The 16,769-nt window shown below is 43.1% G+C and overlaps 1 protein-coding gene across 2 annotated transcripts in view; it reads right to left on the reverse strand.

Annotated features, from left to right (window-relative positions):
- Positions 1–16,769, reverse strand: part of PRKCB (protein kinase C beta) — a 335,898-nt gene that overhangs the window by 93,213 nt on the left and 225,916 nt on the right. For both annotated transcript variants that reach the window (XM_041749588.1, XM_041749587.1), the window contains exon 8: positions 9,853–9,949. In XM_041749588.1, coding sequence (XP_041605522.1) covers positions 9,853–9,949 — 97 coding nt within the window. The remainder of the gene's footprint in view (positions 1–9,852; positions 9,950–16,769) is intronic.

Consider the following 16,769-nt stretch of genomic DNA (forward strand, 5'->3'; position numbering starts at 1 on the left):
GCCATCATGTTGCACCTGGACAACCCACCATGGTTCCCCCCTCAATGGGCTTTTCATGCAACCAGAGCGAGTTTCCACTTCTTCATACCCAACCAAGTCACCACCTGCTTAAAATGCTTCAGTTGTGACCCACTAGGTTTGGGATAAAGACCTCGGTGCTTTCACTGGCCTACATGGCTCAGTATGATCAGATTCTCCAGCCTCTTATCACTTCTTGGACCCTTCCCTATAACCCAGATTCATTCTCCTTTCATTTCCCACTTCAGGCCCATTGCATCGGCTCTTGCTGCTCTGGGGATGGCTGTTGTCTCTTTTGCCAACTGAGTTACACCTGCTTCATGTTTCCACTTCCCCAGGGAAGCCTTCCTTGACTGTCTGTCTGGATTAAGTGTCCTTATTTGCTTCCTCCATCCATTGCACTTCCCATTTATACTAGATGGTAACTGTTCCCTTGTTTCCCCCAACATACTGGAAGCTCTGTGAAGGCACAGACTCTACCTCTGCAACTTCCCTAACAACTAATACAGTTTCGTGCTATGTGAGTAAGTGGATGGGTGAGGCCCATGTCGGTCCTCAGCGTAGCAGGGGAGGGTTTTGCTGCTGTGAGCAGCAGAATGGTGGCTCAGAATGGAGCAAACTGGGACACTGGGTGGCTCAGTGGTTGAGCATCTGCCTTTGGCTTGGGTCATGATCCCGGGGTCCTGGGATTGAGTCCCACATTGGACTCCCTGTGGGGAGCCTGCTTCTCTCTCTGCCTATGTCTCTGCCCCTTTGTGTATGTGTCTCTCATGAAAGAGTAAAAAAAAAAAAAAAAAAAAAAAAAAGAATAGAATGGCAGCAATGAGGAGAGAAGAGGAGGTCAGCAGTGAGAGCAGCAACCTCCAGGACTTTGTTACTGGAGTCGCCTCTAGGGCTAATAATCCTGATGCTGGTGTGGATAAGCAGCATAATTCTGAGGAAGTCATCAGCTCAGGATGCTCCTCTGCCTAGACATCCCATACTTCAGCATCTCTCTCAGAGAAAAGGCCAAAGGCCAGAGATGACCCAGCCCCTGTGTACCTTCTCTGATTTTGGGCCTCTTCTCCTTGCATCACCCTGGCCTCACTGCTGTTCTCTGAAAGCACCAAACACATCCTTGCCCCTGGGCCTTTGCACTTGCTGTCCCCTGTGCTTGGAGTTCTTTTCCACAGCTTCTTCACTTCAGATAAGACAGACTTTCCCAGGGTCCCTGGGTGGCTCAGTCAGTTAAGCATCCACCTGGTTTTGGCTCAGGTCATGATCTCAGGGTCGTGGGACTGGGTCCCATGTCAGGCTCTGAGCTTAGCACAGAGTCTGCGTGTCCCTCTCCCTCTGCTTTCTCTCAAATAAAATCCTAAAAAAAAAAAAAAAAAAGACAGCCTTTTCCAACACCAACATGCAGAAGCTCTCAGCAATCTCCATTCCCCTTATTTAGTTATTTTTCTCTGTATTCCTTATCACCATCCTACACACCTGATATTTACTCATTTCTTAATTTTTTATCTTGTCTCACACTAGAACATAAGCTCCATGAAGTCAAGGATTTTGTCTATTGTTTTTTCCCCTGATGTCTAGAGCGGTACCCAACACAGAGTGGGCACTTACCTTTGGTAAATGAACCTTTCTAAACTGCAGTCGCTTTTTCAAACAAACAGAGATCAGGACATGAAAGAATGTATCTCAGAGTTCTTAGCACCATTCCTAGCACATACTAGGTGCTCAATGAATGGCAGCTATTATAGTTGTCCTATTATTCAATTGTCATTTTTTAAGGATTTTATTTATTTATTCCAGAGAGAGAGAAGGGGGAGGAGGGGCTGAGGGAGAGGGAGAAGCAGACCCCATGCTGAGCACGGAGCCCAACGTGGGGCTTGATCTCAGGACACCAAGATCATGACCTGAGCCAAAACCAAGAGTCAGATGCTCAACCGACTGAGCCACCCAGGCACCTTTATTCAGTAGTCTTTTAAAGACAAAGAAGCAACAAACATTTTTTCAGGGTTTTGAATATCGTAAAAGTCTTTCATTCAAAAATACTCATCAAGTGCCTGCTATGTGCTATGATCTAGATGCTGAAGCTCAATCACAGAGACAAACAACTATGGATGCTCAAAGAATGTGCACTGCAGCAGGGACTGGGTCCTACACCTTGTATCCCAAGGATATTCTAGAGTTATTCAGGTCAACAACTTGATGTCAGCCGCAGAAACAGCATTTAGGGAGTAGAGAGCAAGACACACTTGAAGAATCAAACGCTGTTTAGTTTGGCCGGAGCACAAAACGCAAGGTCCATGTGGCACGGGATGTAGCCCGAAGGCAAGAAGGACCAAGTCAACCCCGTCAAGAGGTCAGTGCTGATTCTGAGTATGAATCTAGAGGCTCTAAGGTGGGGCACCTGGATGGCTCAGTCGGTTAAGTTCTGACTCTTGGTTTCAGCTCAGATCATGATCTCACAGTTATGGGATTAAGCTCCATATCGGGATCTGAGCTCAGTGAGGAATTTGCTTGAGAGTCTTTCTCCCTGTCGTCCCCCCACTCTCTCTCTCAAATAAATTTTTTTTAAAAAAGGCTTTAAGGAGCCTATGGTATGATCATATTCCATTTAGAATATCACCCTTGGTCCAGTGAAAAGACCATTTGAAGGTGAGTCTGGGAACCATTAGAAAGAAATGACCATAGTCATCAAGGTGTGAGATGGTGGGGCCTGGCCTCAAGGGTGTCTGCAGTGCAGACAGAACAAAGTGGATGGACTTGGAGGTAGACTCATCAGAGCTGGGTGCAGCCTGGGAAGGGGATAAAGGATGAAGGGACGAGTCATTAGCTTCTGTCTTGAGTACCTGGGAGGACAGGATGGCGGCACTTTCTACTCAGAAGAGAAGTGGAGGAATGACAAATTGGAGGTATGGGTAAGAGGGTGTGAAGACTCTGACTTGGGACACGCTGAGACTTCCCCTTCCCCACAGTGGCTTATGCTGCAAGGTTTATTTCTCCCTCAGGATGCATGTTCATGGTCATCATACCATTTGTGCTCCTGACAAAGTGTCCACCATTTTTCTTCTTTCTCTTTTCCAAATTACAGTGGAGGGCTGCCTGCGTGGCTCAGTCAGTTGAGTGTCCGACTCTTGATTTCAGTTCAGGTCATGATCTCAGGGTTGTGAGATCAAGACCTGTGTCAGGCTCTGTACTCAGCAGAGTCTCCTTGAGAGTCTCTCTCTCTCTCTCTCTCCTTCTGCCCCTCCCCCTGCTCAAGCTCTCTCTCTCTCTTTCAAATAAATATATCTTTAACAATAAATAAAAATAAAAATTCTCTCTCTGTCTCTCATGAATAAATAAAAATCTTAAAATAAATAAATAAATAAAATTACAGTGGATACACTGAAATGCATAAATCTCAAGCGTATAGTTCTATGAATTTTTAAAAAGCTTTTATTTATTTATTCATGAGAGACACACAGAGAAAGACAGAGACATAGGCAGAGACATAGGCTCCCCTGTGGGGAGCCCAATGCAGAACTCAATCTTAGGATCCCAGGATTATGACCTGAGCCAAAGGCAGATGCTCAACCACTGAGCCACCCAGACGCCCTAGTTCTATGAATTTAGACAAATGTATGCACCTATGAACCCAAACCCAAATCAAGAGAGGAAACATTTCCATCATTCTCAAAAAGTTCTTCCCAGCCAATCCTGTCTCCCATGAACACAATCTCTGTTCTGATTTTGATTCCTATAGGTCAGTTTTGTTTGTTCTTGAACTTCGTTAAATAGAATCACAGAGTGTGACTTAATAAGGAATAGGTATATATTTCGTCTCTGCTCTTAGTTCCTGATGCAAAACTCCTAAAACTCTTAAAATTTCCTGATAGGAGCATCTTTTATTCTAATGAGGACACTCTTGGTGGGCTCCTGGATGGGGGATTGTCACTGCACAGACCAAATCATGATGAGAGGCTTATAGCTTTCAGCCCCATCGCAGGGCTGGAGATTGAGTTAATAATCAATCATGCCTCTATGATGAAGCTTCCATAAAAATCCCTCAACTATGGAGTCTGAAAACCTTCCAGAATGGTGAATCCCAACCCCATGGGCGACAGAAGCTACTGTGCCCTTTTAGACCTTTCCCTATGTATCTCCTCGTCTAGCTTTTCATCTGAATCCTTTATCCTAACCCTTTTATACAATAAACCAGTTCATATAAGTGTGTCCCTGAGTTCTGTGAGCCATTATAGCAAATTATCAAATCTGAGAAGGAGGTAATGGGAACTCCTGATTGGTAGCAAGTCAGACAGAAGTGTGGGTGACCTGGAGACCCACCATTTGTGACTGGAGTCTAAAGGGAGAGCAGCCTTGTGGGATCAAGGCCTTAATCCATGGGGTCTGCTCTAACTCCAGGTATCGTCTGTGAATTAAATTGTCGGACACCCCATTGGTGTCCACAGAGGACTATAGAATTTCTTGGTGTGGGAAACCCACACATTTGGTGAAGCTCTGTAAAAAAGCCTGACAGGCTTCCCTTTACAGAATAAGTAGTCTTTGCATCTGGCTGCTTTCACTCATTGTCATGTTCTTGAAATTCGTGCTGTTCCATGAATCACTAGTTTGCCCCTTTGTATTGGTGAGCAGCGTTCATTGTTTATTTACACTCATCCATTCTCTTCTTGATGGGCATTCGTATCCTTTTCCTCTTTTGGGCTATTAACAAAGCTGCCGTGAACACACATGGTCAAGTGATTTTGTAGTAATATATGTTGATATTCAAGTGTCTCTGGGAGAGCCAAGGATTCATGCCCAGGAAGCAATGGCATATGTGGGTTTGAGATTGAGAAATGGTATCTAATCAGCAGACAGACATTTGTCGGTTACAGGCAGAAAGTGAGTGGTTAAAACAGGAGCTCATCAGGTAAACTGTAAAGAAGCAAAGTACCCAAGACAGAAGATGCACTGCCTTTTTTGGGTCATATCTTTCCATCACCCCAAATCCTCACGCTCTGGCCCCAGAGTTCTGTTCAAGATATCCTGGCTCAAGCACATTCTCTCCTTCCTCCCCATCCTGCTGTCTTCCCTGCTTCAGCACCACATCTCCCACCTTCTTTGAATCCTGACTCAGGACCCATTTGATCCACACACTGCATTCTCCAACCTGTGAGGATCCAAATCCTGCCCAACCCCTGGCTCCCAGTCCCCGTTCTGGGCCTCAGGGGGACACCTCAGGTTCCAGGACACTCTGCTGGAGAAGCATGAGTAAGGGAATCCAACTTCCCAGTTTCTCCATCTGACCTTGCTTCATGGACATTTTGTTTTCTGCCCTTTGAAGAGCTGCAAGTGGCCACTGGCTTCAGCCCTGAGTCCTGAGAGCAACCTTCCTTCCTCTGAATTTGGGACCAAAAACCCTCTTTCCCACTCTCCATCTCAATTTGCTTCTGTGCCTTTTCTCATAGGTACGGGCTATAGAACTGTAATGTCTGTGCCCCTATCAAAGCTATAGTTTGTGTCCTCTCCTCCAAAATTCACATATTAAAACCCTACCCCACAACGGTGATGGCGTAAGGAGATGGGGCCTTTGGGAGGCTATTAGGTCATAAGGGTGGAGCCCCTATGGGTAGGATTAGTGCTCTCATAAAAGAGGTCCCAGAGGGCTCCCTCAGCTCTTCCTCCAAGGGAAGACACAGTGAGAAGAGAGCTGTCTAGGAACCAGGAAGGGGACTCCCACCAGGACATGACCAGGCTGGGGCTTTGATCTTGGGACTCCCCAAGTTTACTATAGTCCCCGCCATGCCCTACTGTCTGACACCAAGCTTTCCCCGCTGCTTGTTATCTGTCTGGTTTGTGACCCCTACACAGTGAACCTTTGGAGGACAAAAAGCCTGTCCTGTGTCCCTCTGAAAGTTCCCTGATCCCCAGAGCCTCAGGCCTAGCAAATATTCCATCAAAAAGCAAACATTCTAAAATTGAGGCCTAAATGAAAATTATCCTCTATCTTGCTGGGCTGCATATGTCTTCAGAAACAGGAATACACTAATGGTTGCCTTTTTATGTCTTGTAATTTAGAGCTCTAGAACTCGGGGCTCAAAGAGAAAGCTAATGGACTGCACTTCTGAGCCAGGAGCCCTGCCTTTTTCCAGACTGCACCGGAGGGCAGCAGAGGCACCTCGGGAGCCAGTCTCCAGGTGATCCAGTTTGAGTGATTAGTATCTGCCATGGTTTGAACTAGAGACTCCTCTGCAACCCCCAGCCCTATGAGGAGCTCCTACAGGCACCCCAGTACCAAGCAGCAGAGGTGAGGCCTCAGTAGGCTTTGAGTCCCCATAGATCCCTCCTGATCCTGAACTGGCCCTCCCAAAGACCAGAAGGAATATGTCCCAAGCTTTATTTATTCCAAGGGGAAAGCTGATAATGACAATAATGGCCTGACAGTTGAATGCTATGACATGCCAGACACTGTTCCAAATGCATTCTCTCATTCGATCCTTAGAAGCTAAGAAGTGTTGTGATTCCCCCATTTTAGAGACGGGTAACCCAAAGCTCAGAGAGATAAAGTAACTTGCCTGCAGTCACCCAGCAAGAAACTGGCAGAGCCGGATTCAAATCTGAGCAGCCTGGCCCTGGGACCATACAAATGGAATAGGCTTCATTGCATGGAGGAGGCTCAGGTGTCTCGCCAAGACCCCCCCTGGCATGCTCCTCTCTACAGCTGGGGCTCCTTACCACTCACACCTGCAGCTCTACCTGCAGGAGCAAGCAGAGGCTAGTTAAGCTGCAAGCGCTGGCTAGTTAAGTCCCCTAAAAGCAGCCACCAGCTGGAACAGAAGTTAAGCTGGTGGATAATACTGCAATTTCATGTGCCCCAATTGGGACCCCCACCCCTACCCCGAGGCACACATTCAACTCCCAGAGTTCTCTGGCGAGGTTAAACCCCGGCTGCCCACGGTGCTAACCTGCTTCATCATACACACCTTCCCAGGCCTCTCTGCCCCTTCATCAATGATGCTTCCTGGGACCACCTCCCAAAGAAACTCCCTGCACTTGAATCCTTATGGTATGTGGCTGGGGGAACTCAACCCAGGATAATGAGCAGCTAGCTATGGGATGTTGCTTAACTTCTCTGAGATTCAGTTTCCTCATCCGTAAAAGAAAAACGGGGATGCTAATAGTATCTGCTATTCAGGGGTGTTGCAAGGGTTAAATACATTGATGTTTCCAAAGCACTTAAAATAATAAATGGCACAGAGGAAGCATTTTATTATATAAGAAAATTCGAAGACTGTCCAAAAGCCCAATCCAAACCATCCAAGATGCAGTTTTCCCTTCGTTGACCTATAGACAAGCCCGTGGTCAGACAAAAGCCCCCCCAGACCGAGCCAACTCTGACATTCTGAAACACACCACGGACAGTACCTACACCAAGCTCACCCTGCCATGAAATTCTATTACCCCAATGCCAGCAGCTCGATTTTACCGTCACTCAGAATTTCTCCACATAAGAGGCTTGAAAGTAATTTCTGAGTCATTCTGGGTGCTAATTGGTTATTGCACAGGGATTACATTTCTCACGTTCAAGGTCAACTGAAATTTCTCTGTGTGTCTGAGAACAATTTTCGGTCTGTTGGAAACATTTTTTTAATCAGCAACTATGGTACAGAGCAATTATAATTCAGGCATAAACAAGCGTTTGTAGGTTCTTGCTAGAAATAAACGGATGCATTTTGTTGCATGCAGATAAAACAGTCCTTTACTGAAGTAAAGGAAGTCAGTTACTGGCCCGGACAAAACGCTATGTTCATGCAGGAACTGTTCTCCGTGGCATCCTGAAATGTCATCCTAGCTGCCCTAGGATGGAAGAAAGCATTTTGCAAACTGAGACTCCATTTTATTTTTATTTTTACTTTTTTTAAGATTTTATTTATTTATTCATGAGAGACACACAGAGAGGCAGAAACATGGGCAGAGGGAAAAGCAGGCTCCCTGTGGGGAGCCTGAGGCAGGACTTGATCCCTGGATCCCAGGATCATGCCCTGAGCCCAAGGCAGTCGCTCAACCACTGAGCCACCCAGGCGCCCCAAGACTCCATTTTATATGAGGAAAGAGTGGCCTTGTTTTTTGTTGTTGTTTTTTTATCCACAACAGCATATTTTTTAACATAGCAGCAAGTGGGCACAATTTCATCAAAACCTTGAGGGAAGGGGGCGCCTGGGTGATTCAGTCAGTTAAGTGTCTGCCTTCCACTCAGGTCATGATCTTGGGGTCCTGGGATCAGCCCTACATCTGGCTCACTGCTCAGGGAGGACTCTGCTTCTCCCTCTGCCCCTTCCTCTGCTCTCTCTTTCTCTCTCTCAAACAAATAAATAAAATCTTTTTTTTTTTTTTTTTTTTAAAGTTGAAGCAAAGAGATGGAAGGTATTCTCTGGAAGGACTAACCAACAGTGTCCAGTTCTTGGTTCCACTGCGTGGGATGTCCATTTACCAGCTCCTCTGGGCTTGAGCCAGCTCTGCAGCAATAACCTTCACTTATCAAGTTCACTGGAGAATGACTGATAAGCCCAAGGCCAGTGTGTTTATCCCACTTATTTCCAGGAAGGGATATCCCCTGGGTCAGACCCATCACCACAGTCTAACTTTTGTGCAGGGTCCAACAAGGGTCAATGTTCAAGTGCTATTTCTGTCAAGTTGAGGGGGAGATGAACACAGATCTTGGGATAAATGCTAAAGCCCTTGCCATCGCCGGCACAGCCCTTCTACTGTGATGACCAGCTACTTCCTCAGCCTTATTTGCTCCCTCTCCTCTACCCACACTGGCCTTAAGTTTCACATGGTTGCTATATAACTCCCCACCCCAGGGCCTTTACACAAGCTGTCCTCCCTGAATGGAATTTCCTTTTCCCCTTCTCTACTCAGTTAACTTGCAGCATTGTTGCCTCAATCACACCCTCCCTGTCCTCTCGTCCTTCCCCTTCATAATTCCCAGAGTAGCACAGACCTCTCTTTCACAGAACTTTACCTGGTCATGATTTTTTTTATGTGCCTGTGTGATTATTTGATGAATAACTATGACAATAATCTATTTCATTTTAGCTATTTTATGCAATTTTTTCAGAGTTAGCAGGCCGTCACTGTTTATCTAGAATTGATGATTTCCCATCAGACTCAGTATATTGAGTTCGTACAAACAAAATAATGTGTTTTCCCTTATGTAATGACTTTAAAATCACTCAATACACATGTAATGAAAGAATTCAAACTCATCTTCCCTAAAACATTTTCTTTGTAAAACCAGGATGTGCCCTACACACCAGCTACTCTCACACAGCTGAAAATGGGATCTAGTAGTCCCACAGAAGGGAATGGGCTTAGCTGAGGTAGAAGCGGAGCTAGATAGTAGCCCAAGGTTAGGGCCAAGGGTTCTTCATCTTCAGAAGATATACCCATCGGTATTTTATGAAGTCAGCAGCATCATCGATTCCATTTGTTCACAGTACAGCACTAACCCACCAATAGATCCAAATCCAGATTCTATCCTTGGCCTCAGTGATTCAGCCTCCAAAATGGAGCACTCCCCTATCTACTTCTTTCTTTCACCGTTACTACCATCCCAGCCCAAGCTACCATCAAAATGACCTAAGAAGTGAAGGAGAACTTCCAGGGAAAAGTGAGGACAAGGAGGCAGGAATGACTTCACAAAACAGGGTACATTTGGTTTGGGTTTTGTAGGATACCAAGGAGTTTTCTGGGAGACAGAATAACGTTGCAAAGGCATGCGGTCATGAAAGGCCTTGATAGAAACCGGCACAGAAGTGGACTCAACCAGTTCCCACTGACATAGAAAGAAAGACCTCTCACCTCGAATTTCTGCCGTAGTTCCTCATTGCCCTCACTTCCTTCCGGGGGCACAGGTACATTGAAGTACTCGCCTTCCTCCTGGCTCAGCAATTTAAACCTAAAGGGAGACAGGGAGATGAGATAAATTCTATGACTGTACTTGATATTACTTTGCTGGTTAGGCTAAGGAGAGGAAGACTACAGACATCTGTATCTTAAAGAAATGTGTTGAGGGTTTTTTTTTTTCTTTTGGGGGAGGTGTGCACATGTATGTTTGTAACCAGGTATACTACATAATTTTGTAACTATTCCACAGTTTTCAGAAAAAAAATGAATGTTCTGGATGCATTTATAGGATGTAATGTGCTGGCCCTGGCTCCATCTCTCTCTCCATACACACAGCTTTTCTTAGTTCTATCATTCAATACTGTATGTGTTTACCTCCTTTTTGTCCACTAAGTGCTTTCTTATTCTGAAAGAATGCTATGAAGATCTCCCATGGTCGATGGATTCTTATCACATTCTCCCAGCATCCTGGCACTCACCAGCATTTGGATAACTATAGACTTGTCTCCATGATGTTGTTTTCTCTGCACACACCTTCCCAAAGTCCCCTGTATTAACCCCTTGAGAAATGGTATCCCTAAATGGGTAAGTACACAGCCCTGGAGTCCAACTCTGCCTGGGTCCAAATCTCACCTCTGCCCTTGCCTCCTTGGATCAGTAGATAAGCGAGCTAGGCTCTCTGAGCCTCAATTTTTCTCATCTATAAATTACAACAAGAGGGTTTTTTCAGGGGCACCTGGCTGGCTCAGTCAGTAGGGCATATAACTCTTTTTTTAAAAAAAGATTTTATTTATGTATTATTTGAGAAAGAGAGAGAAAGCATGAGCATGGAGGTGGGGCAGAGGGAGAAGCAGGCTCCCCACTGAGCAGGGAGCCCAACGTGGGGCTCAATCCCAGGACCCTAAGATCATGACCTGAGCCAAAAGCAGACACTTAACCAACTGAGCCACCCAGGCACCCGCGCATGCAACTCTTAATCTCAGGGTCATGAGTTTGAGCCCATTAGTCATAGAGATTACTTTTTTAAAAAAGCCTTTTTCGGGATCCCTGGGTGGCGCAGCGGTTTGGCGCCTGCCTTTGGCCTAGGGCGCGATCCTGGAGACCCGGGATCGAATCCCACATCGGGCTCCCGGTGCATGGAGCCTGCTTCTCCCTCTGCCTGTGTCTCTGCCTCTCTCTCTCTCTCTATGTGACTATTATAAATAAATAAAAAATTTTTTTAAAAAAAGTCTTTTTCATAGGATTACTGTGAAGCTGAGATATGTTGATATGGTGACTCATGTAAAATGATAAGCACAGTGCCTGGCATTTAGTAAGTGATAAAAGAAATCATCAACATCATTATGGATATTGACATTATCCTCATAAACAATATGGCTTCAGTATGTTTTCAACCACAAAGATGTTTCCGTCTACTCAAAGGATAACACAAGAGTGAGAAACGAAAAAGGCATTCCAAAGACATCCGAGTCGCTAGAAGGAAAAAACATCCCGGAGCTCCTCACTCCCAAAGAAAGACTTTCTAACTCAAATCCACAGTTCTCAGAATGATTTTTTCCCTCCATTCACAAAACTTCCTCAGCAGCTTCTAAAAATAGGAGAGGTGATTCAAAACAGGGATTATTTGCGCCTCTCCGCCTCCACATTTAATATTCAATTGTCCTTTTCCCAATTTCCCAAAGAAATACAAAAATAAAAGAACATCTGTATTTTCGTTGGCAATCAAGAAGGGTGCTATCCACACAGCAGGGACTTCCAGGAACTCCCACAAATTAAAGTAATAGTAAGAAACCATGGAGCTGTGGTTGGCCAATGTTATCCGCCTTTGTGGATTTTGCTAAATCTGGACATTATGATCCACTTCATGTTTTTCATTATATCAAGTCTCTTTTTTTAAATAATATATTCACTTTAAAAAGGAAGCCAACAGGTTACAAGTAAAAAGTACTGTAAAAACATAAACGGTTGCAAATCAGAGTTACCCAAGACCAAGGAGATAGCGTTGCTCACGGAAGGCTCTGAGACTACTGCCTGCCCCTCCTTGTGAAAATGAAAGATCAGCCAGCAGCGGAAGTAGAAGAATGTTAAGGGTACAGCAACAGCTGCTAAGACTTTCTCTTTGCGGTAAACTGAAGGTTTGAGGGAGCACTGGCCAAAGGATAGCTTGGCCTGAGTGCACTTCAGGATTATTAATGCCCCAGCCAGGTGCTATCTAAACCATGTATGGTCTAAGCCACTTTGGAAACAACAGATCAAGGGGAACTGACCAGCCTGACCAGTCAATGGGACCCCCAACAGAACCCCACTAACAACTCTAGGCCAGACCCCCAGGGACTAGATGACAGTCACCAATTCTGATCCATATTCAGGAAGGATGGGGCATGTCATGGTGCCCTCGCTATGTGTGCTGGAACCAGTATATGTCACTACTGCCTCTGAATTAGGACTTGCGTCCGTTAGAAAAGAAACGCAAGGACTCCTTCCAACTTTGAGTTGCACAAAACCAATATGGGGAAAATCCCTCCAATAGGGCAGAAGGGCTGCCTGTTGGGCAGCTGTTTCCAGCTGTGGATCTCTCCAAAATAGCTACAGGGAACAGGATCCCTATTCTGACAAAGAAAACTTTCAAAAACTACAAAAGACTCCTTTTTCCCTTCATCTGATTTTGAAAAATTAAAACTGAGACACTCATCATTTCTGTGCTCATCTATCTATAAGGATGGGCAGATGCAGAAAAATAACAGTATGTATGAAAAACTCAGTCAAATAAAGAGAAACAATGAGAAATCAGATAAGTACCTCCCATGAAATAGAACTATTGCCAAAAGACAGAAAATTCTGAAAAATACCTAGTTCATAGTTTCAATGAGATTCAAGAGGCTAATGCATATTTGAAAAGGGAAGAATCTGAGATTAGAAAAGGCCACTTTCAGAAGAAACATGCAATTACTAAATTTAAAAATCCACTGGAGACAACAAACACTAGGTTGCATAATTCAGATAACAATTAGGGAATTAGAAGACAAACCTGAGAAATTTTTCTGGCAGTTGAATCTGATATTTATTATATTTATTAGAGTTGACCTGATGCTTTATATGCCATTAAGAAAAATGCATATTACCAAAATTAACATACAACATGAAAGGAGGGAATATCACAACATATACATCAGGAAAGTCATTATGATCTGTCTTATGTAAAAAGTTCTTATAATTCAATAAGAAAATGGCAGGCAAAAAAATCAGGACATAGTCATTTATAAATACAAACAAATGGCAATATACAAATGAAAATATTCAACAATATATATATGATGCTGAAATTATGTAAATATGTATAATTAGTAACAAAATATGTATAATCTTAGCATTCTATCTTTGAAATTTACAATACCAGATGTTGACAAGTGTGGGTGAAATGAAAAGTATCACACAGCACTGGTGAGAATGTAAATTGAAAAAGATTGCAGAACAGTTTGGCAAACACTGTAATAATACATATGTTCTCAAAGCCATCGATTCCAAGATTAGGAATTTCTTAGGAAATAATTAAAGCTATGCACAAAGGTTTTTGATGCAAGTATATTTACTGTAGGATTATTTATATAGGTATTAGGCACTACACATCTTATAATAAGAATATGATTCTGTAAATTGAGGCAGATCTATAGGGCTATATGAAAATGATGTTGCCCAAGATTACTGAATTATAAGGAAAAGTGTTCATATGCATTGTTAGATGAAAAATGCAGGCTGCTGCACAGTATGCACAGTAAAATTTCATTTTTTGTTTCATATACACACTTGAGTGCACACACACATATACACATACACAATACATACACACAGAAGAAAACCTCTTAAGTAGTATCAATAGTGATATCCCTGGACAGTGGGATTCTGGATAATATTTTGTTTTCTTACTTATGTTTTTCTAATAATTATTCAATTAATGATAATCACTAACACTTACTGATTACTACTGACTTACACCATTTTAGTATCACAACAATTCTATGACATAAATACCACTATTATCTCCAAATGAGAAAAGGAATCAGAGGCAAAGTAACTTGCCCAGGGGTACACAGCTAGGAAATGGAGAAGCAGAGATTCCAATCCAGTAAGTCTGAATCCAAAGCCTTAGTTTTCTGGGGGGGGAGATGGGGCTTGTAATAAGACCAAAATGACATCACTAGTAATAACAAAAGAAATCTTAAAGAAACATAATTTTAAAGTAACAATGATATAATAGTTATCTGTTTATAAGAAGAATAAAAAGAATGAAATGGGAAAATAAGAAACCTCTCAGAATCAGAAAAATCATGCTGGAAATGTGGCAATTATGGCCATAAATATTATAATATTTCCCTATGGAAAAGAAGAAAGACTTCTGAATCCTTCTGGATTCAGGTTGGCTTTTGGGTTTTTTTCAACCCACAACACACTGGTTGTTATACCAAACCAAAGAACTCAGGTTAAACATGAGAAAATGGGCAGGATCCACGAGGAAAGAAGTTTTTACCACTCTGCAACCAAAGGAGACAAGTTGAAAGGTCAATCAGATGTCATCATTCCTTGGCTCCTCAACTTACTCTGGGCAGAAGACAATGTTCCTAAAAGGCCTGCATGGGATCTGCCACGCCCCCCTCATCCTGCCAGTCCTTGTTTCCCACTGCTACTTCCTTTGCAGATCCAGCTCCAGCCATACAGGTCAATTCCTTAACCCTCAAACCTGCAGGGACACTCTTGCCTCAGGGCCTTTGCACTTGCTGTTCTCACCATCTGGGACAATCTCTCCCTAGACTTCCACATATGTACTCTCTCACCTCCCTTCAGGTCTTTGCCATGTGTCACCTTTTCAGTGAGTCTTTTCCTGGGAATCGTTTTAAATAAATCAGAGTATCACCCCCACAAACACCCCCAGCATTCCCTACCCTTGTTTTTTGTTCAATTTTCTCTATAACATTTATTTTTAATTTTTTTAAAGTAAGCTCCATGCCCAGTGTGGAGCCAATGCAGGGCTTGAACTCATGAAACTAAGATCAAGACTTGAGCTGAGATCAAGAGTCAGATACTTAACTGACTGAGCCCCTCCAGGCGCCCCTCTCTATAACATTTATCAGCCTCAAATGTTCTATTTTTTACTACTCGTTTTTGTTCATTTTAAAAGATTTTGTGTATTGTTCTCCATATAAAAAGAAATCTCTACAAACCCAAAGATTCAGCACACAGCTACCTGCTATGTATATTCACTGAAGAAATGCCAACAACAAGGCAAAAATCACAGGCAAAGAGTATTAACTGTGACAGACATAAGTCTGTGTTGATATAAGTCATTTTGGAAAATAAGTCTTGAAGAGCTACGTAGTTGATAATGATGCCACATACAAATATGGCAAAAACCATCAGAGATGAAAGAAAATGTTCAAAAAAATATTACTAGGAGAACCTTAGCAAGCACCATACATTTTGGTCAGATGAAACAAATTTAAAAAATAGGAAGGCATAAGAGATCTGGATATTATATTAAAATGGAATTAAGAAATATTGAAATGCATACCCTACAAGTAGTAAATGTAATCTTTTTATTGAAGTGTCCACAGAACATTTAGTAACACTGAACTAAACTAAACTGAAAAGAAGAAAGAAGAAAGAAAGAAAGAAAGAAAGAAAGAAAGAAAGAAAGAAAAGAAAAGAAAGGAAGGAAGGAAAAGAAAGAGAAGGAAAGAAAAGAAAAAAGAAAAGGAAAGGAAAGGAAAGAGAAACGAAAAGAGTACAGGCCATATTCTCTGACTATAAAGTACTAACACTGTCATTTGACATTAATAATGAAAAATGAAGGGATCCCTGGGTGGCGCAGTGGTTTAACGCCTGCCTTTGGCCCAGGGCGCGATCCTGGAGACCCGGGATCGAATCCCACGTCGGGCTCCCGGTGTATGGAGCCTGCTTCTCCCTCTGCCTATGTCTCTGCCTCTCTCTCTCTCTCTCTCTCTCTCTGCCTATCATAAATAAATAAAAAAAAATTATAAAAAATAATGAAAAATGAAACAAAAAGCTAACATCAATGGTTTCCAAAATGCCCAAATAAAGCCACACTTCAAAGGAAATTAAAAACACAATTGCAGAGCCTGAGCAAGGAATGCAACATATCACAGCTTGGAGGAAATCTTTATTCCCTCCGATGCTTGTTCTTTATTCTTGAAGAGCAGAGTCCGTTAAGAGAGGAAAAATAAATTAGCAAAATGTTAAACTGAAATTCACAGGCAACCACCCCACAAATGCACAATAGAGAAGAAAACTGAAACAGAATTGATACGTAAATCCCAGAACTCATTCTTTGCAGAAAAATAAAGCACAGCAAAACAGATGAACCCCTGGAAAACAAGGGGAAGGAAAGGAGACAGCAGAAACAAATAAAATTAGAAACAAAGGAGTGGGTCTGATGACAGACGCAGGGCTGGTGGCAAAGTGGCAGATGAGGGGCCTGAGGCTGGCGTGCCACATCTGGGAGCTCTCACAGCTGCCTTCTGCCTTTCTGTCAATTTTAACACAACACAAGAGCTAGGAGAGCTCATCCCCTGCCAGATGGGGAAACTGAGTCTCAGAGATGGGATGTAACTCACCCAAGAGCCCACAGGGACAAGAATCCAAATTTCTAGAATTTGATGCATTTACAATCAAGACAGCATCATAGATATCTTGGCTCTGAATCTGAAGAGGGCTTTTATCTGAAAAATCCAAAGAGGGCTTTTATTTAGCAGAAGTTCCCTCCTATAATTTCATCAATTTCACAACTCTCCTAGGAGGCGGGTGGTGGATGCTGTAATTAGCCATAATGGAGTTGTAACCACTGAGAAGGCTGTAGTACA

Source organism: Vulpes lagopus, chromosome 3 (assembly GCF_018345385.1).
Source record: "Vulpes lagopus strain Blue_001 chromosome 3, ASM1834538v1, whole genome shotgun sequence".
In the NCBI taxonomy this organism is placed as follows: domain Eukaryota; kingdom Metazoa; phylum Chordata; class Mammalia; order Carnivora; family Canidae; genus Vulpes; species Vulpes lagopus.